Source organism: Cucurbita maxima, unplaced genomic scaffold (genome assembly GCF_002738345.1).
Source record: "Cucurbita maxima cultivar Rimu unplaced genomic scaffold, Cmax_1.0 Cma_Scf00004, whole genome shotgun sequence".
Classification (NCBI taxonomy): domain Eukaryota; kingdom Viridiplantae; phylum Streptophyta; class Magnoliopsida; order Cucurbitales; family Cucurbitaceae; genus Cucurbita; species Cucurbita maxima.
Window position 1 is genome coordinate 889,610 of NW_019272020.1, and position 20,132 is coordinate 909,741.

Genomic DNA, 20,132 nt, shown 5'->3' on the forward strand with positions numbered 1-20,132 from the left:
CCCACATCTGTTGAAGAGGAAAACGAATCAGTCTTTATAAAGGTGTGCGAATCTCTCCCAGCAGACACGTTTTAAAAATCTTGTGGAGAAGTCCGACAAAGAGAACAATATCTACTAGCGGTGGACTTAGATCGTTACATAATATACGAAAACAAAAAGGGTAGCTACGGAAACGAATGAAGAATTATTATTAGTTTTTGTTGGTGTGGGGAGTTGGGAGTTGGGTTTGTACACAGGGAACCAATAAATAAGCTAAGCTTGGGTTATTTATTATACAGATACGTGAGGAAGGAGAAGAAGAAGAATAAGTGTGCGAAGAAATGGAGTAAATGCATGAGTTTATAGATATCAATTCATTCTTTTTCCAACGTCACATTGCATAACATATTGACATAATTGTAAGCTACGAACCCCTAAAAATCTCACCTTTTCTTCTGTTTCCTGCTTTTATGACCAATTCTGGAGGCAGCTAATGCTTATTTGCATCATACGTATAGGGAAGCCGTGGCCTTGAATCTTGATATATTGTGAAGGACAAAGGTCCCAGCTACAAGGCACTCAGACAATTAAGGTGTGAGATACAGAGACAAGAGCGTAGTGACGTGAGTGTTTTTGAACAGTTTTTGTGGAACTTAAACCCATGGGATAGCATTATTGGATTATTATTCGGTTCCAAAAAAATGGTAATTTCTTACTTTTTTGGCACTAAAAATGTGCATGAATCAGACTCCAAGAATATATAACTCATTACATTATTACAAACAAACGTATGTCCAACAAACTTGTCGATCAATATACTCTCCTTCTCTCTCTCTCTCTGTTCCTCCCTATAAAGATCAGTTGAGGCAATCAATTGGAAGTGAGTTCAGATCTTGGTCTCAAATGGTTTGTATATATTTTACAAAATGAAGATCAAAACCTTTATGCATATCTATGTCTCTCTTTCTGCTGATCTTTTTGGCTTTTCTTGTTTCAGTATCCCAGAAACTTGTTGTTGAATTTTCGAGACCGACGGAGACGGAGTCGGACCGATGAAGGCGGAGCGGAAGAGAAGTTGAATCCATTGACCTCATCAAGAAAGTGGTCATTGTTTGATTTGAACGAGGAGGCCAGGGTTGAAGATGGTGATCATGACATTAGTGTAGAAGTTGAGCAAAATGAAGAAAGAAAGCACGGACGAACTTCATCAAAGCATAATAACAATGAGAATACAAATAACTCATCAAGAGAAGAAGGAAATGGAGGAAGAAGAAGAAGAAGAAGAACAGCAGTGAGGCAGTATGTTAGATCTAAAGTGCCTCGCCTGCGTTGGACTCCTGAGCTTCATCTCAACTTTGTTCATGCCGTTCAAAGGCTCGGTGGCCAAGAGAGTAATAACAATCATTATTCCTTCTTTTCAACTATGTCATAATAAACTTCAATTTGTTATAATAATCTATGATTTTAGGAGCAACACCCAAGTTGGTTCTTCAGCTGATGAATGTAAAAGGACTTAGCATTGCCCATGTCAAAAGCCATTTACAGGTACTCATCTGTTCTTATAATTTGATGAGTTTTTTCGCTCTCAAGAACACTAACTGACCACATAGGACGCATTGAATTTTCAGATGTATAGAAGCAAGAAGCTTGACCAAACAGGGCAAGGTACAAATTAGTAACTGTTCATCATAATTCAATATCATAAAGTAGTTATGCAACTTTGTTTGTTTTTGTCCGTAATAGTTATAGGAGAAGCATGGGCGGGTGGGGTGATGCAAGGAGGTGGGGGATACTACAACAACATCAACAATAAGAATGGCGGCAGGGTGAGCCACCATTATTCTCGCTGGCACTTCCATATCCAGTTTGGAAGGGTTGCAAAACTGTTACCCTCAAACTCACCCTATGATCCAAGGAGTTGTCATGCAAGGACAAGGCAGCTGAGGAGAGAAAATCATTGTTGGGAACCAGAGCTGGAGCTAGGACTGAGGCAGACAACAACAACAGCAACAAAGAGTAGTAGTAGTAGTAGTAGTAGTGATAAAGAGAGTTGGGGATATGGTTTACGGATTACCACTGACCTTTCCCTTTCTTGAAGCTATAAGGCCACAGGCTGATTATAGAATAATGAGGTCTCTTATTGCAAAATCAGTGATAATTGAGGTCTCTGGTTGTTTGAGTTTGGGGCCATTGGCATTGCCATTCATTGCATTGCATAACAAAAAGCACACATCTATTCTGCCACCAAACAAGTAACGCGCTTTCATTTTCTGTAACATGAAAACATGAAAATTTCTTAGGAAGTACCAAAATCTTTCCTTTTTCTTGCTCTTTGAATGTCCCGACACTGGTGGGACGGTTTAGAGTCCAGAGCTTGCTGGAATCGTCCCAAGGAGTCGCGACGAACAGGGTTGTACACTCCGTCGCCGGTGTCGAAGGCGATATGCTCTGATATAGTAATAGAAAAAATTAATAGAAATGAAAAGTTTAAAATAATAATAATTTTTTTAAATTAATTCCATGAAAAAATTAATAGAAATGAAGAATGAAATAGAATTTAATTATTTTAAAGTTTGTAATATATATATATATACACACATTTAATGAATTTGGTTATGTTATTCATGGATAAAGTTAATAGTGAGTAATATTGGGACATATTTTGTAGGGCGAGAGAGAGTTTGGAGTGAGACTTAATTGGGCCTAGTGGCGACATATGTAATCGGACTCAAATGAACTAAAAAAGGGAATTATTACAATACTTTTGAGGGTAAAAAGGGAAGAAAAGAAAAGGTGTTGGAGGGACCCCTCTTCTCTATTCATACCACAAATTCACATGCTGCCCACTATCAAAATGGGCGGGGCATATGGCTGATGGGACATTAACCCAAAATCAAAACTTCAATTCTCCATATTTAAGTTAGGTTTTTGTTTATGGATAAAGGTGATTAGCTTTGTTCGATGCAATGATTCTACGTTCTCAAATGGGTGAGTAGATACAACTACTCCACTAAACTCAACTCAAAACAAAGTGTGTGTAAAAGCAAATGTATCTCAACCTCTATTGAGGATGGATGGGAGTGACGGTGGGTTTATAAGCAAAGGAATACATCTCCATTGGTACGAGAGCTGGAACATCACCTGATTGTGATTGGGTGTCGAGGGGAGGGGAGGGGAGGGGAGGGTCCAAAGGGGAAAGAACAGGTGGAAACACCCAATTATTAATCCCATCAATTTCATCCCAACCCCATAAGAATAATAAGAAAGAAACTCTCTCTTCGTACATACACAACACACAAACACACACTTTTGAGAAAAGGTATTATAATATATATATATATATATATACACACAGCTATCATTGGCTACACAAATTTTTGGAACCCAAAAGACCCCTTTGATCTCTTCTTATTCTTCTCTCTTTATGACAAACCACCACTTCCGATCACAAACCAAAGCATCCATTTAAAATCGGCGCCTATGAAGAACGCCATTCGATGCTGCATCTCCTGCATATTCCCATGTGGGTCTCTCGACGTTATCAGAATCGTCCATTGCAACGGCCACGTGGAGGAGATCGCCGGCTCAATCCGAGCCAGTGATATCATGAAGGCCAATCCTAAACACGTCCTCAAAAAACCCTCCTCCCCCTCCGACCACGGTGTGGTCCCCAAGATCGTGATCCTCCCGCCCGACGCCGAGCTCCAACGTGGAAAAATTTACTTTCTCATGCCTCTTCCTCCATCCCCAGAAAAAACCCGGTCGAAGAAGAAGAAGAGGGAAGCACCGGGAACCGATGTCGGTTCGGGTATATCGGTGACGAATTTGGTGGTTTCGGATCGGTACCTGAGTGATATACTGTCGGAGAAATTGTCGACCGGTCAGAAGGATAAGCGGCGGGGGCGTGTCGGAGTGTGGAGGCCTCATTTAGAGAGCATCTCCGAGTTCCCACCTGATCTTTAAACTGGAAATTCAGCTTCTTCATTCGCCAAGGTTTTTTTTTTCTTCCCGAAATTGTTTAATTTTCTTAAATTTCTTACAAAAATCAAAATCTCTCCGTTTGATCATGATGAATATATATATATATATATGTGTGTGTGTATAAATGAAGATCACGCAATGGAGGATGTAAATTTGGAGGGGTTGAGACGAGAGGGAGAGAGAGTTGGAATTTACAGTGATTCAGATCGTTAGTAATTGGAAAGCAAATATGTGTTTGTGTTTGTATCACAATTTCAGTATAATTCTTTTTCTTTTCTTTTTATTTCTTTTTATGCGCACTGTGATGTGATTCTTTTCAACAATAGTAATCTAATTACTTTAAAATAAGCATCATAAAAAGGATAAAATTAAGCAATTTAAATTACAATAAATCACATAAAACAGTCTTATAAATAATAATTCTATGAAGAATGAACAAAATTAAATTACAAAAAATGTTGAAAATATTTATGAATTACGAGAATATAAATAATGAATGGTTTATAAAATATATATTCCCTTTGAAACATGTTTATGAAGAACAATATGAAAAATGAGTATATAATATTAGTTAAAAAAAATGATAGTCCCCACATAGTTTTCAAAATTCCACAATAGAATAATGCAAAGTGTTGGCGTTGCACATACAAGTGGGCATAATCTTCAAACCCCATTAGTATCTCATTTTTTAAATAATTTATAATAATAATAAATAAATAAATAAAATGGTGTTCCAGCGGCTGGTCGTGTTCCTCTCCAGATATGATTATCAGGAGGCATGAGAGATTGGCAAATTGAAATCCTGTAAAGGTTTATACAGTTTGGATTAGATATCACATCCCTCCCAACAACTCATCTTGGCCCCTCCTAATAATTACCTCTCTTTTTTCTTTTTTCTTTTTTTTTTAAATATATAAATTTGATCTTTAATGAAATGTGTAAAGTTAAGGGAGTGGGTATTTATCTAATTTTGAAGATTTATTTAAAAACTAAGTGTTTTTGCGGCCGAGAATAATATGGGTATGGAAAACCGGAGGAAAAAATTAAATTATATATATATTTATATATTTTTAGGGTCCCCTCGTAGTCCTATACACAACTTTCCCTGATTGGTAAGGTAAAGCGTCGCTATCTAAGTCTTTATCTTTGCTTTCGCCTTTCTAATATGCTCAATCTCACATTATTATTTACTTTTTCTAATATTTTCCACTCCAACATAATGCAATCACGCAAATGCTCTATTCTCAATTTTCTCCTCATCATTTATTTATATATTCAATGTATTTTTTTTAAAGATTTTACTTCGTTCCACGTGGCAAATGTTGTCTATTTTATTTTGGAATTAAATAAACAAATATTGGAGTTAAATTATTATGAAATAAATGTTTTTCAAAAAAAGGTAATATTTTATAAGAAATTCTTAAATTATTATGAAGTGGTTGAATCCAAAGAAGAGGAGGGATGGGGCGGGAGTCGGATCCAAAGAAAAGGAAGGTCCAGGCCCAACCGGAACTAGGGGTTGACCTTCGGTGGAGAAGAAGATGGGAACGGTGACCCCAACCCCTTCTGTCACCCACATCGGACTCGGACTCCGACCGAATCTCCCCTAATATCAAATAATAATAACGCCGTTACGCAACGACATGCAGTTGTCAATTATTTGAATTTTTATGTTTCAATTCTCAAATATGATAAGAACAAGCCGAGCCAACCCTAGCCGAGCCGTTCCCTCACCGTCAACTTCAACCGTCATGCAACCCAAAGCCATTGCCATTGATGCTAAACGGCTCCCCCCCTCTCCCGGCCCGGTGACTTCAACGGCTCGACCGTACCGTATTACTCACTCTCCCCCCGACACATTCGGCTCACGCGTCCGGCACTTCGTCGCCGACGCAACCTCTTTAACCTCTAACCCTTAACCCTTTACCCCCTAACCCTACCAACTCCCTTCTCTCTTCCACCCCCGATCCCGTTCCCGATCCCGATCCCGACTACCCAAATCTCAAATCACCGATCACGTGCCGTATTTTTGTCTCCGTCGCCTCCGCCGCCGCCGCTCCCTATGGGCGACTTGAACGATTCCTTGACACCGTCGTCGGGCCACTCCCGGCCCATGCCCGTTCGTGAAGACTGCTGGAGCGAGGAGGCTACCTCCACTCTCGTCGACGTTTGGGGCCGCCGTTTTGTCGAGCTCAACCGGGGGAATCTTCGCCAGAAAGATTGGCAAGATGTGGCTGAAGCCGTCAATGCCCTCCATGGCCACTCCAAGAAGACTCACCGTACTGACGTCCAGTGCAAAAACCGAATCGATACCATTAAGAAGAAGTACAAGATCGAGAAGGCTAGAGTATCCGCTTCCAACGGATCTGTAACCTCGTCTTGGCCCTTCTACGATCGCCTCGATGGTCTGATTGGATCCAATTTTTCTCAGAAGAAGCCATCCACCTCGATGTCTCAATCTCCGCCGATGGCTCGTCCTCTCTCGTACCGGAAAGCGCCGTCTTCGGGGACTGCAAATGCGGTTTCTGTTGCCATTCCGCAGAAGCGCCCATTGGCGGCAGTGGATGATGGGTTTTTTCGCAGGAATTATTCGGCCATGGCTGCCGCGGCTGCTGCTACAGAAGCAGAGGAGGACGAGGAAGAGGAGGAGGCGGAAGCGGAGGCGGAGGCGGAGGCGGAGGAGAGGGGAAGTGAGGATGAGGAGGGAGAAGGAGAGGGCATGAGAAGGTTGGCCAAAGCAATAGAGAGGTTTGGGAAGATGTATGAAAGAGTGGAAGCAGAGAAGTTGAGGCAGATGGTGGAATTGGAGAAGCAGAGGATGCAGTTTGCAAAGGACTTGGAGGTTCAGCGTATGCAGATGTTTACGGAAACTCAAGTTCAGCTCGAGAGGATCAAGCGCGGGAAGAAATCGGGTTCCAATGGTAAGAAAATCTCCAATTCTTTTTATTTTTGCCTTTCTTTAATTGTGGGTTCTGGGTTACTCTGTAAAAATGAAGAACTTGCCATTAACTAGAGCTTTGAAAATGTTTTTTTTTTTTTTTTTTTTTTTTAAGTGTAAATACTAATGTAATTACATTCTGTCCACCCATCAGATGCCTTGCTCTCAACCACTACTCTTTTGTACTTCTTTCATATGTTTGATGTGAAGGACTAAAGTTACACTCCGTACTTGCTGCATCTAATTCTCAATATTTAGACCTCTTAGAATATGCATGAGGCTGATATGATCTGCACTTTTTCTTGTATACTGTCAAAGTTTGAAGTTCGTTTTGAAGGGTTCTGCTGTTTGATGCTCTTCTTGTTTCCTACGTCATGTATTCGTGAGAAGTAACAGAGTCAACTTCTGGAGTTTTACCAACGTTGTTTCTAATTGCATTAGGATTTAACCTTTGAAGATACATACATACCTTTTAATGATTATGTCTAATAGGAATGGTCTTCTTTGAAGAGGTTATTCATTTTTGTTATTTACTTTTGCTTTTGGTTTCCCCTGATTCGCTTTGTCAAATATGTGCTAGTGGTGGACTGTTGATTTGGGAAATCTATGAACTCATGGAGAGTCTAAACTGCTTTTCTCTGTGTGTCAATTCATCTCTGATCCTTCACAGAGCACGCCCCTCTGTTCATCTCCTTATTATTCCAATTATAAACAAGTATTTGAGGAGTTATTTAGGTAGGTAAGAGGCTAAATAACCAATTATTTTACCCCACATGAGAAATTACTACCAATTGTTTGTACTAGGAACTAAAAAATGGAGATCATCAAACTGCTGTCTTTCCCGTTTCCAATTTCCTTCTATGGTGTTTCTCTACTGATGAAGGTTGTAGGAAGCATTTGGTATCATAAGTAGCAACTTATATGCATTACTAGTGTGTATTATTAACTGATCATTCTTATTTTGCTTCATTTGTTAGATCATGTTTAGAGATGAGGGAAAACATTCTTTGTTATACAAGAGACAAACAGATTCAGGGAAAGTCTGTATGCTTAATTTCGGATCTTTATGAAATCTTGGTTACGAGAAATAGGAGAAGCTTAAGGGATAGATTCACATGCAGGGCAGGTATATGGTTTTGATCCCCCACCCAAACCAAAGCCATTAATCACCGAGGACTTTCAGTGTTCCATTAATCTTGCTTACTGGAAGCCTTTTAGCTTATGCCCCCTCTCCCTTTTGATGTTGTCTTTGCCTCCTTTTGCTGCTTGTTGCATGTTGTTCTTTGCTTGAATATAGAATTGGCATGCTTGATGAATAGTTGGCCTTTTTGGAATGCATTACTTTTGGAGACTTTTCCTTCTTTTTTTTCTTTTTCTTTTTGTCAACTTATGTTTGGTCTAATAACTATGAATACTGCCAAATATGCTCCAAGTTATATTCCTGTCTAACGTTGTAAGATAAAAGGATATCAAAGTTCTCTCTCTCTGTGCTGTCTGTACTGGAAGAATTCGTGAAGCTATCCTATCAGATTGTTTAGAATATAAACCACTCGGGGATCAACCATGTAACAGCCAAAGCCCATTGCTAGTAGATATTGTTCTTTTTGGGCTTCTACTCAAAGTTTTTAAAACGCGTCTGCTAGGGATAGGCTTACCCACCTTTATAAAGCCCAAAGAGGATAATATCCGGTAGCGGTGGGCTTAGGCTGTTACAGACAGACTTGAACAAGTTTTTCCAAACTTGTCCGGTAGGATGCCTCAAACTCAGCTGTTTGATAAACTGTAGTAGTGCATTGTATTGGGAGGTGGTCATGAGAAGCAGCAAGGTGAAGTAAGAATGGTTTAAAATGTCTCAGATTACAAGTTCCATTCTGATGTTTATTATTATCATTTGTGGTGTGTGTGGAATTCCTACTTCGGCATAAGATGTTATTTGTTTCTCATTTGCGTGCATCTTGGTTGCAATTTTGCAGACATCTATGGCTAGTGACATATGGCAGTGTTCGAACGTTGTATGGAAGCATTCAACTTTTGTCTGTGTCCTTCCCCGAGTACATATTATTGCAGCAGCTGATATATGGGTACAAGTGAACCGCTAAAGCAGATTGTTAGAGCTATCTTAATATTCTTACAGTTCTTAGCTCGTCTTTTTCTTCTTTTTTGATTGAATAGAAAAGGAACCTGAATTCGGAAGCAGGCTGGACCTGTATTTAGTCCCCAATGTATTCAAGTTAGCTGTAATATTGTCAGATTTTTCTTATAAAATTTTAAATGCCATTGTCTACTTCCTTTATTAATATATTGTTCTATCCTGTTGCTTCAAAATTTAAATTAATAGTTGCCTTCACCCTGTAGAAACTACTGAGATCCAAGAATAATCCAGGTTTTTGCTTGAGTCGTTGTTTTTCCGAACTGGTCCAGGTATCGAAGAAAATCAAGTATATGGTTACAGCTACAGTGGGATAACGATACTGGGCGTGTTCGGTTTTTAAGATATGGCCCGAAAGTGTCCAATCTCGCCGCTTTTGGGACTCGTGGCGGCTGCAGCTGTTGTCGAGGATCGGCGGTGGGCGACCGAGATGACGAGCCTGCCGTCACAGCTTGGCCTGTCGCCTAACGTGACAATGATGCAAGAATTTTGCAAAACGCTTTAGCCCATTTACATATTTGGGCCGACGCTTGTGGCCCAGCCCGTTTACAAACTTCCATACTTCTCTCAATAAACATATTTCAACGCTCACCGGTTTCTTGGCAGCACTATAGCATAAAGGACAAGAGAAGAAAACCAAATACAAGATGATCATATGAGACACTACCCATAGCCTCTCGACACTGCCACAACATAAGCTTGAAGATCGAACCACATACCAAAATGTCGGGTGGACTCGCCTAACTTAGAACTTGATTCTACCTGTTACAACTTTGAAGCATTCTAAATCTAAATAGATACAAGCTAAGAATTTCATAACTAAACTTATAATATACGAGTAGAGACATCTAATCTAATGGAAGTAAAAGAGAAAGGCGCTCGAGATAAAGGATGCCTTTCTTTCTTTTTTTTTTCATCTAATGTGGCTTCCTTTTTCCTTCCCAAAAAGGAGAAGTAAAAGGAAAAGGAAAAAGAAATAAAGAAATAAAGAAATAAATAATTAAATAAAGGTAGCTTTGTTATGTTTATCATATAATTTGAATTTGCAATAAGAAGGATAGTGTGTACACTTGTCCATAACTCAAATTTCAAAACTTTAATGCCCACAAAAAAGTTGATCATGTCCACCATAAAATGAGGCTTTTTGGAAGACCCACATCAACAAACAAATCAAAAGCTCTTACCTTTAAGTATCAATGCAACTTTTTCACTCCAAAAAAACTTCAAAAAGTTGAGTCTTTTAAAGATGAACAAGAACAAGAAAGAAAAAACCCACACAGAGTCATGCCAGACTTAAACGAGAAGAGAAGAAGGAGACCAGATGCAGTATTTATTCCTAAACTTGTGAATGTAATCTTAAATTTCCATGTATACAATAACCTTTCAATCACTTTAAGTTTCTACCAAAAGCACCCTACTTTTTTCTATACTTTTTTTAAAAAAAGAAATTTGAATAAAAATTTCCCGCATCTTTTTCCTTTTTCTCCTTTTTTTCTCCTTTTTTCTCTTTCTCTTTATTGATAGAGAATCTGATGATGACATGAAGCAAATGATGTAAGTATATATATATATATATATATATATATAAGAGAGAGAGAGAGAAAAAGGGGGCGATACCCAAGTCTTTCACTCTTTCCCACCATAATAGCTATCAATTTGACTAATTGCCGTCTGTTTTGTCTCATCGATTCTCCTGTTTTACTGCTTTGTATTATGAACTTTTACTTCCACACACACATATATATATATATATATATACCCATTTCCCTATGTGTCCTCTCTGCACACCACTTCCCCAGAAAAGAACAAATTAGGAACAACCCTCTTCTTTTTCTCCCTCTCTCTGTTTTACATATGGCTCAGGTTCATGGTAGCGCCACGGGTGGAATTAAGCTTTTTGGCACTATCATTCCTTTGCAGACCAGAAAAGTCAAGGATCAACCGGAGAAAGGCGGCGGCGGCGGAGGCGGTGCTGACGGTGATCAAACAGAGATGAAGAGGCCTGAAAAGATTATTCCATGTCCGAGATGTAAGAGCATGGACACCAAATTCTGTTACTTTAACAATTACAATGTTAATCAGCCCAGACATTTCTGCAAGGGTTGTCAAAGGTACTGGACTGCTGGTGGGGCGCTCCGGAATGTCCCCATCGGAGCTGGACGACGGAGAGCCAAGCCGCCGCCTAATTGCCGGACGCTTTCCGGCGAGATGCCCGATGATTATGGGCAACTTTACGATGCTGCTTCTGGGATTATTCATCAGCTTGAATTGGACGCGGTGGAGGGGTGGCATCTGGCTGTGGCGGAACAGGATTTTACCCAAGTTTTTCCTCTCAAACGCCAGAAGATTATCGGTCAATACGGTCAAACGTCTTAACATCTCCCTTTTTTTTTTTTTTTTTTTTTTTTTAATGCTTCGATGATTTTCTGTGGAAATTAGATATACAGATTTAGCTATTTGACATGTGATTATGTAAATATTAATCTGTGGCTGAGGTTGATGATCCGATGATTCATATTGCCAGATGGGCGGTGTGGGATTGAAACCAAGAGGATTAGTTTCAAAGTTTCAAGCTTTGTCAACTAAGCAACGCAAATTAATGATAAGTTAAACAACATGGATATGTGTCTACAAATATTATAATATAAACATATCCATTAGAGAGAGATTTCACACTCATAAGAGATCTCATAATCTATTCCTTTTGAGGTTAAGCATTCTATCGAATTTTCATTCTCTCTCTATTCGATGTGGAATCTTACAATCCATCATTCTCAAGGTCCAACATACTCGTTAGTACTCATTTCTTTCTTCAATAGAATCTTACAATCCACTCCCTTTGGGACTAGCATTCTCGCTGCACACCACTTGTGTTCACTCCTTTTAGGGCTTAGTGTCCTCACTGGCACACACTGATGTCTGATTTTGAAACTTTTCTCTTATCAAACCCATTTTAAAAGTCGAGAAGAAGCCAAAAATAAAAAAAAAAACTTAAGAGGATAATGTCTCTTAAGTCTCTATATATATATATATAGCGTGGGAGGAAATTTTGTGCTCCTTTTTACACACACGTAAAGAGTGAGGATTGGGTCCCCATCATTTGGGGTGGATCAGAAAATGATAGCTCAGTCCAAACGAGAAGAGGTGAGACAAAAGGAAAGAGAAGCCCATGAAGGTGAGCGGGTTGGGTTGACGAACAGGGCTTGTGATGCCATTCCAGCCGTGGAGGAGAGAGCTTGAGTTCTGTAGGAGGGATTTGATTGCTTGTGTTCTTTGGCGAATCAAAAAGGCTTCAACCAACTTCATATTGCATATTTGAAACCAATATAACTAAGCTTTCCTTAATTGCTACGAACACCAGGCAAAGATTGGGCTGTAATTTCCGAAGCCCATGTGTTACACACAGTGGATTTTGGTTTCCCTTTTTCTTTTATCATCTTTGAGTATTAAAAAAAGTGAGACAAAAGAACACAATCATGAGTCAACACAAAAACCCATTTCAAAGAAAGTTCATCCAATTCCAAAGTCCATTCCTTTTCCGGGGGTTGGGTCAATTTCGGCCCTCCTTCTCCTGCCTTCCCTTTCCCTGTAGTATGCTCTGTTTCCCATTTTCGAAATTTCCATGCTTCCCTTCTTTCTTACAACGTCGTGCAATTAGCCTAATAATGGTTTTGAATTTGAATTTGAGTGGCGAAGTCAAAGTGGCTAAGCTTAGAAAGAAGAAGTTGTTCTTGTGATGATGGGTTTTCGTGGAAAATTAGGATTCTTATGACTTCCCCATCCCAACTCTGAAGCCTTTTCATGACTCTCTGTTTCTTTTCTTTTGTTTTAACAGTCTTTACACAGAGACAGAGAGAAACAGAGGAAGCCCTTATAATAGGTTGGTTGTGGCTATGGCACACCTCATAAAACCACCATATTGCACTTTTCACCCCTCCTATTTCAAAACCATCACTTATCTAAGGATAAACTTTCCCACTATAATGATTAATTATTTGATAAAAACCAAACCCTCTCATCCATAATTTTATATTCTTAGATGTCTCTAAAAATTTAAAAACTCGTGTGTTTGGGAGAAGTTTATCTACACGGGTTTTAAAATTTTAAGGTTGACCTAAAAAAAAAAAAAAAAAATTGAAATTAAAGAAGGCAGTGGAAATCTGATGTGGGGATAGGCATTGCAAATTGCAAGAAAGAAGTGTGCATCTCTCTCTCTCTATATATATATTGGAAGTCCACCCACATTTTATACCAAACACTTTAGAGTGGTCAAAATTGGTGATTAAAAAAAAAATCCAACAAAATCTTCCCACTCAAATTACATATTAGTGTGCCCTAATATCTATATAATCCAAGATTTTATCATAAAAACACAGTGATCTCAAGAGAAAAAATAAGAAAAAAAAACCCAGAATTTTGGTTATTTAAAGTTGTAGCAATGAGTTGACTTATTTCAGACAGAACAAAAGAGACGTCAAATGCATTTAATGAGCAAATAATAACACAATCTCTGTCTTCGTAGACTTGTGGGGATGAATTTTGTTCCCTTTTTTTGGTGTTCCTTTACCGACAAAATCTTTTAAGAAAAACAAATTAAATCTACACTTGATCACAATGAGTATTATTAACAGATCTGGATGCCTCCATTATTACACTAATTCTTCCAGGAAGCAATTTTTTTTATTGAATCACGTCTGATGCATAGGCCACACAATAATTAAGTACGTGTTTAAATAAGATTATTGTCTAAAATGGGAGGGTACATGATTCATGAACCAAGATAGGAAATTAATGAAACAAATTAGTGTAAGGTTTTGAATGATTATATAATTAGGTGATCTAATTAATAATAATAATAATAAACAGAGCATGTGTTGTTTTAAGACTTGAGGGCGGTGTCCTTCGTACGTTATTTCTTTTTTATTTTATTTTATTTAATCGAATCGTTTGTGTTTTAAAATTTAAATACTTGATCGTTGAGGAGGCATGGGATGATATTGCTATTGGGTTTGGGGGTGCATGTGTCTTCATCTCTCTCTCTCTCTCTCTCTCTCTCTCTCATAATTCATTAAACCCCCATTCCCATCTCTCACCATGAATCCAAGTTCTTCTTCTTCTTCTTCTTCTTCTTCTTCCGCTCAAACACCCATTTGGGTATATTCATACGTGAAGCTCCGATTCTTCAATCGAATCCGGAGGTTCCTTCGTTCCAAAACGCCCAAAAAGCCGTATGTCTCTCCCACGGAATCCATCGCTATTTCACCCAATATTACACCAACCAGTAATGAAGCTATACACGTTGCAGAACCTGATTGCGACTGTACCGGTGGAATTGGTGGTGGCGCGGATGAATTCGCGGTGGCGTTGAGGAGGACAGTGAAGAAGCTTCACTTTGGGAGCTGGGAAGAGAAGGAGATAGCAGCCAAGGTGATTGTGAATATGGCTAAAGAGGACGTGAAGGTGAAAAAGTTAATGGTGGAGTTCCGGGTTGTACCGGCCTTGGTTTCGATGGTGACGTCGGACGCCGTGGGGCGACCGGAAGTGGCTGTGGAAGCGTTGCTTGAGCTTGCCAAAGGAAGCTTCGAGTAAGTTACTTCAAAATCATTCAAAATTTTGTGTTCTCTGTTTTACGTGCATCGATCCATGTGTTTGTTCTCTTAGTTAAAAAAGAAAAACACTTCCCCTAATGGTAAATAGAAGTCATTTGATGGGAAATTTCTTCTCATTTGAGAGTTTCCATCAGTGATCATCTCAATTTTTAAAGGGTCAGATCAACTTCACCTTCAGATGGTATCGGAATAAAAGAGAGAGTGGAACAGTTAAGGCAGACAGAACCCAAATTCAAATTAAAAATAAAAACTTTACAGAAAGATGTGCAGTAGTTTGGATGTCCTCGATAACCCAAAATTTGAAAAAGGCTATACATAAATAACCAAAAGCTGTAAGGTATTAATTAAGAGAGAGAAAGAGGAAAAATGTTAAGCATATTGGGTCAACTCTATATTCTGGCAAGAGAGGCATGTGGTTAGTGCAGTGAAGTTTTGGATCTGTCCTAACTGAAATTATAAATCAAATGTTTAGTTGCGCATCATACTAGAAAAGATGTCTACTTTAAGGTTATGCCTACTGGGTTTGTGGTTTGGTTTTTCATCTGCCTCTAAAGTTTTGAACCGTTCTGGCCAAAACCAGCTTTTGCCATGTGGCTCGACTCTGACTTGGACTTACTTTTCTCTGTGCCATTCTTTAGGAACAAGGCCCTCATGGTGGAAGCAGGAATCTTACACAAACTTCCAAGTAACATCCAAGCCATGGATGAATCAGCAAAACATGATTTTGCAAGATTGCTGCTGTCACTGTCGTCTCTGATCAATTCCCATTTCACAATTGCCTTGCAGGCGAATGAAAGTGTTATCCCATTCCTTTTGGGGATTCTAGAATTAACCTCAAATTTCGAGACCCAAAGATGCTGCCTTGAAACTCTGTATAACATCTCCACAGTGCTAGAGAATGTAGGGCCTCTGGTCTCAAATGGTGTGGTGCAAACCCTCTTGCAAATGTCCTCATCCAAAGGCCTTTCGGATAGAGCCCTCGCAGCATTGGGGAACTTGGTGGTGACTTCACAGGGAAAAAGGGCAATGGAGAGCAGCCCAATGGTCCCGGATATTCTGATAGAGAATATGACATGGGAGGACAAACCAAAATCTATTGAGTTATCCGCTTATATCCTAATGATATTGGCACATCAGAGCTCAGAACAGAGAGAGAAGATGGCAAAATCTGGGATTGTTGCAGTGCTTATTGAAGTGGGATTACTAGGTAGTCCACTGGCTCAAAAGAGGGCCCTAAAGCTATTACAATGGTTTAAGAATGAGAAGCAAGCAAAAATGTATCCACATTCTGGGCCACAGACAGGAAGAATAGTGATCGGGTCGCCTGTAAATCAAAGAGAAGTTCAGGAAGGGAGAAAAATGATGAAGAATTTGGTGAAACAGAGCTTGTATAAGAATCTGGAGTTGATTACTGGGCGAGCCAGTGCGGGAGACTCAGCAAAGCTGAAGAACTTGGTGATTAGCACCAGTTCCAAGAGTTTACCTTTCTGATCTTAATTTCTGTGCTCCATATTTTTTTTCCAACGGATGCATGAAAATATTCGTCAGCAACGACCCTAAGATAGCAGAAGATGATCAGACTTGGAAGAAAGCAAGAAGAGAATTTGCAGCAAGGGTCCTTATTTTTGTTGTACAGCTTTGATCATGTGGAAAAATAAAAGAAGGAAGACCCCTAAGAATTTTTTTGTTCAATTATTCTTTGTAAGAAAAGAAAACCTAAGAAGACCTTCTTCTTGTCATCAAATTTGATCTTTTTAGAACTTAAGTAATCTTTAGGGTGTTTTTTAAAATTTACCTTAAAAGAGAAACTAAGCTAAAGAAAGTATTACAAGTTATAAGTTAGACTAGAGGAATTTGAGGCCAAGTCAAATTTTTGTTCTGCAGATGGTTTGCCTTGCTAGAGAATTACTAATCCTAGGAACTGTGTAAACTTTTTAGTTTGCCAAATTATGAAAATATGTTATAATCACTCAAGGTTTTGAATACAAATGTTACATAAATCTGAACTCAGCTTAGTAAATGAGACATTGCTTATCTCTTTCAAGGATATTTGTTGAACTCTCTCTATACATAATACAAATTCAAATATTCCTAATTTCAAAATTTATAAACCAAAACTTATTAAAAACCAAACATGCACTAATTAAAGAGTGTACTGTACTGTCCAAATTCAAATATCTGCTTTTGGGAAAGTTCCAGGTGATTCTGATTGAAATATGTGAAGTGGGTTTTGCTCTTGGTTTTCTGCATCGGCAGTTTGGTTAAAGCTTTTTCCTTATTTTGGCTCTTTTTTGTGGTTCACAAAACCCTATCCCACTAATCGCATTATTCTTATTTAAAAGGATATACATTGCAAAATAAAGAAAAAAGAATCCAAATCCTTAAAAGGACGGGAGACGTGGATGTTTGACAATTTAATTTGGGCTCAAGTAGCAACAACCACACCTGTCTAATTCTTTGCAATTAGAATGTGACATTTTCAGTGAAAAGATGCAATTATTGTGGAGAGTTTTCTCTCCTGGAACGGACAGATGTAGACAATCATGTAGGTTCTAATTCAATAACATATGCAATCATATTATCTACAATCTTAAGTAGTGAAAATTTTACATACCAGATTAGACAATCTTTGGATTTCTCGAAAAAATCAGGATTTCAGATGCTTCTATGATAATATTTAATTCTTGATTGTCGTTTCCTGTAAAGAAAAGCAGATACAGGCACAGATGTAAAAACCTGCAAATGGACATCCATCAGCTTTGGAAAAGGAAAAAGAGCAATAATATGTGCTTTTGTTGTTACATCATTCATGTAATTGAATCTTACTATTACAGGGGAGCATCTTGTCAAGACAGAAGATGGAAAAACAATTCAAGCATCTAAAAAACAGAATCATCTCATTATTAAACCAAACCATTTCTCAGCTAACCAAAAAGTATGTGGAGCTCACGAAGTATTATCATTACCATCTATGCATGCAAATGACAAAATTTCTGAAATTTCCTGGTGCTTGGAATTAACATATGGTATTCCAGAATGAAACTGTTTCTGCCAAATTAGAAATCAAACTATTTGTTTATAGACCTTAAAGAACGCTTAAATTTGTGCTCTCAACTGGCGCATGGAACCAACTAATTTTTCTTGGCCTCTTTGACATTCTTTCAGATTGAAAACAAGAATGCTAAAGCAAATATATCATGGCCATCAAGGAAGCAGAGCCAAAAACCAAATGCAATTACCGATGAAATACTTAAGTGTTCTCCATCCACCATACAAAATGATGAATTCCCCGATTGGGAGATTGTTTAGATCTATGGAATAAATGGCATCAGTAAGCTAATTTTAGTATTGCCTTCCTTCTACAAGCAGAGGAAGTGAACACAAGGCAACTAAATTCATGTGATGCTCCCAATAATAATCCCACAAGGATTTATCCTGTAATGCTATGCTAGTCATTTTGTAGCTTTCAGTGCTTTTCAATTTTCTCTGCCTACTATAATCTTAAGATTGAAGGGGATTTTAGTTTTCTTCTATTATCAAAAAGAAAATAATTAAATTCTATAACCCAGCATGAACAGGAACTTCTAACTTCTAGGTCCTTTCTATCAGAGCCACACAACTGGCCATCCATGTACCTAATGAATACCACTGAAACCATCATTTTCTTTCTCTACAATGTCTTCGGCCTTGTCAGACAGCACAATGGTTAACATTCTCAACGTCAAAATATCAATAACAATAATGTTTCAATACGTAAAACTGCAGAGTAGTAATGGTAAAACAGCAGAGTAGTTCAAGCAAAAACTATATTAGAGAGAAACTGATATAATTCAGATTTCACACCAAGAAAATGAATGACAAGAAGGCCTAATATTAGATTAGTAGCGACAGACCTCAGGTTTCCGAAGATATACATATTTCAGTTCAGGGGAAATTTTCAAATGAACATAAGCTAGTCCTTCAGTCATTTCAATTTAACATTGATAATTGTCAGTTAGTATCTAACTCTAAATCTGGTTCGGAGTTAGAAGTTAGATTTAGTTTTGATTTGATTTAGTTTTTGATTTGTTTAATGGTTAGGTAGATTTTCTAAATATTTTTTTTTTGTATCCTCTCTATGTATAGAGAGCATTCTTGCTCTCCACAATTTAATCTTCTCATCTACCATTCAATCACTCACTATTTCACTAACAATAATTAACTGCCTTTCAAAAGAACCAATGACATATAATATGATGAGCTATCTTGACCAGTCATTCGAAGAGTGAATTATACAACATTGCGTAATTTACCTAGAAATGGTTTAAGCGAGAAATACTTAAGCACCCTTTCCACTGCTTGGGTTGGATTTCGTGCAGGGGACCTTCCTACCCTTGGCACTTCTGCACTTTAGGACAGCTCTACCATTGGTGGTTCGCATTCTTCTGCGAAAACCATGAGTCCGAGCTAAGGATTTACGTGCTCTGTTTCGTATAGTCTGACATAGTGCAGCCTTGCCAGCCCTCACCACTAAGCTCCGACGCTTCCATTGCCGACCCCAATCTTAGACCTCCAATCCAAACCCAAAGATAAGCCTGCAAATGTGTGCATTCTCATAAAATAAATATTACAAAATCTTGATGGATAGAACTAAATATCGTAAGAGGAGCTCCCCAATGTTGCAGTAGAGGGTGCATATTCTTTTATATTCCCCTCAGCGTGTGAAACACAATGGATTATTAGTAATATAAAAAATGGAGATATGTAGCCACCAGCAACTTTTTCACTAACAATTCGATTACTGGAAACCACGAAAAGAAAAATAAGAGAGTAGTCATAACAAATCAAATGCAAGCAGAAATCGACCACCGACAATTATGTCATTGACCAACCAAGAAATTATTAAATCAAACGAGCTTGAATGTATAGAATTCGAAATGCAAGGGCCTAGAAAGTGATAAACGCACACGACAGGAAATAAATACTTAAGTGAACTGCTGTAGACTCCAACACATTGGCAAATGAGCAAGCAATAATGGGAAATCATAAAGTTACTCGAATGATACAGAAATTAGAGAGTATAAATTCCTCACCTGCAAAGGATGAAGAGCACGAAAGGGAGGAAGATGTAAGAAATGAAGAATGGAGTAGTCCAGAACGGGCGGCAGTGAGCTGGCGGTATTAAGAAATACGGAGCAGCAACCTGTAGAAGCGGCGGAGAATACAAGTGAAGCTGAGGGAACGCGTATGGGCATGCCTCCGTTGGATACTCATGGGGACGCTAATACTGATATGGCTGCCATTGTTAGACTGTTAGTTCCCTCCTTTCAGCTAATCTTGGAAGATGGAGCCTTATCCTGATATGGTTTGAACTTAATCGGGTCGGGTTGCTAGATCCAGGAATCCCTTTATAAGGGCCAGCGTCCGGACAAGCCCAATTCAAGATATGGACTCTTGGAAGCCCATCATTCGTTTGCCTCTTTCTAGACGTCCAGAG

General features: G+C 38.6%; 5 protein-coding genes, 1 long non-coding RNA gene and 1 pseudogene across 7 annotated transcripts; 6 read left to right on the top strand and 1 right to left on the bottom strand.

Annotated features, from left to right (window-relative positions):
• The first annotated feature begins 732 nt into the window (after positions 1-732).
• LOC111478632 (probable transcription factor KAN3) lies at positions 733-2,228 on the top strand. Its single transcript, XM_023123003.1, has 4 exons — positions 733-885; positions 977-1,370; positions 1,448-1,524; positions 1,608-2,228. Exons 1-4 carry the CDS (start codon positions 883-885, stop codon positions 1,653-1,655), a joined length of 522 nt encoding a protein of 173 aa, XP_022978771.1. The 5' UTR covers positions 733-882; the 3' UTR covers positions 1,656-2,228.
• A 1,068-nt stretch (positions 2,229-3,296) lies between these two features.
• LOC111478638 lies at positions 3,297-4,231 on the top strand. The gene has a single exon (XM_023123011.1). The coding sequence runs from the start codon at positions 3,460-3,462 to the stop codon at positions 3,940-3,942; it is 483 nt and encodes a 160-aa protein (XP_022978779.1). The 5' UTR covers positions 3,297-3,459; the 3' UTR covers positions 3,943-4,231.
• A 1,357-nt stretch (positions 4,232-5,588) lies between these two features.
• Positions 5,589-9,195, top strand: LOC111478604 (trihelix transcription factor ASIL2-like). Of its 2 annotated transcripts, none has more exons than XM_023122971.1 (2): positions 5,589-6,881; positions 7,217-7,538. In XM_023122971.1, the coding sequence occupies exons 1-2, from the start codon at positions 6,023-6,025 to the stop codon at positions 7,219-7,221; spliced, it is 864 nt and encodes a 287-aa protein (XP_022978739.1). In that variant the 5' UTR covers positions 5,589-6,022; the 3' UTR covers positions 7,222-7,538. The 2 variants fall into 2 exon arrangements, with proteins under 2 accessions (XP_022978739.1, XP_022978738.1); XM_023122970.1 differs by lacking the exon at positions 7,217-7,538 and adding an exon at positions 8,872-9,195 and having other exon boundaries at positions 5,597-6,881.
• A 1,485-nt stretch (positions 9,196-10,680) lies between these two features.
• On the top strand, positions 10,681-11,684 carry LOC111478624 (dof zinc finger protein DOF1.5-like). The gene has a single exon (XM_023122994.1). The coding sequence runs from the start codon at positions 10,761-10,763 to the stop codon at positions 11,421-11,423; it is 663 nt and encodes a 220-aa protein (XP_022978762.1). The 5' UTR covers positions 10,681-10,760; the 3' UTR covers positions 11,424-11,684.
• A 2,358-nt stretch (positions 11,685-14,042) lies between these two features.
• Positions 14,043-16,474, top strand: LOC111478582 (U-box domain-containing protein 7-like). Its single transcript, XM_023122936.1, has 2 exons — positions 14,043-14,632; positions 15,295-16,474. The coding sequence occupies exons 1-2, from the start codon at positions 14,142-14,144 to the stop codon at positions 16,145-16,147; spliced, it is 1,344 nt and encodes a 447-aa protein (XP_022978704.1). The 5' UTR covers positions 14,043-14,141; the 3' UTR covers positions 16,148-16,474.
• A 362-nt stretch (positions 16,475-16,836) lies between these two features.
• LOC111478644 lies at positions 16,837-18,136 on the top strand. The gene is made up of 3 exons (XR_002717520.1): positions 16,837-16,855; positions 17,491-17,609; positions 17,822-18,136. It is a non-coding gene; the product is annotated as an uncharacterized LOC111478644 (long non-coding RNA).
• Positions 17,133-19,938, bottom strand: LOC111478639 (annotated as a pseudogene).
• Between the last annotated feature and the right edge of the window lie 194 nt (positions 19,939-20,132).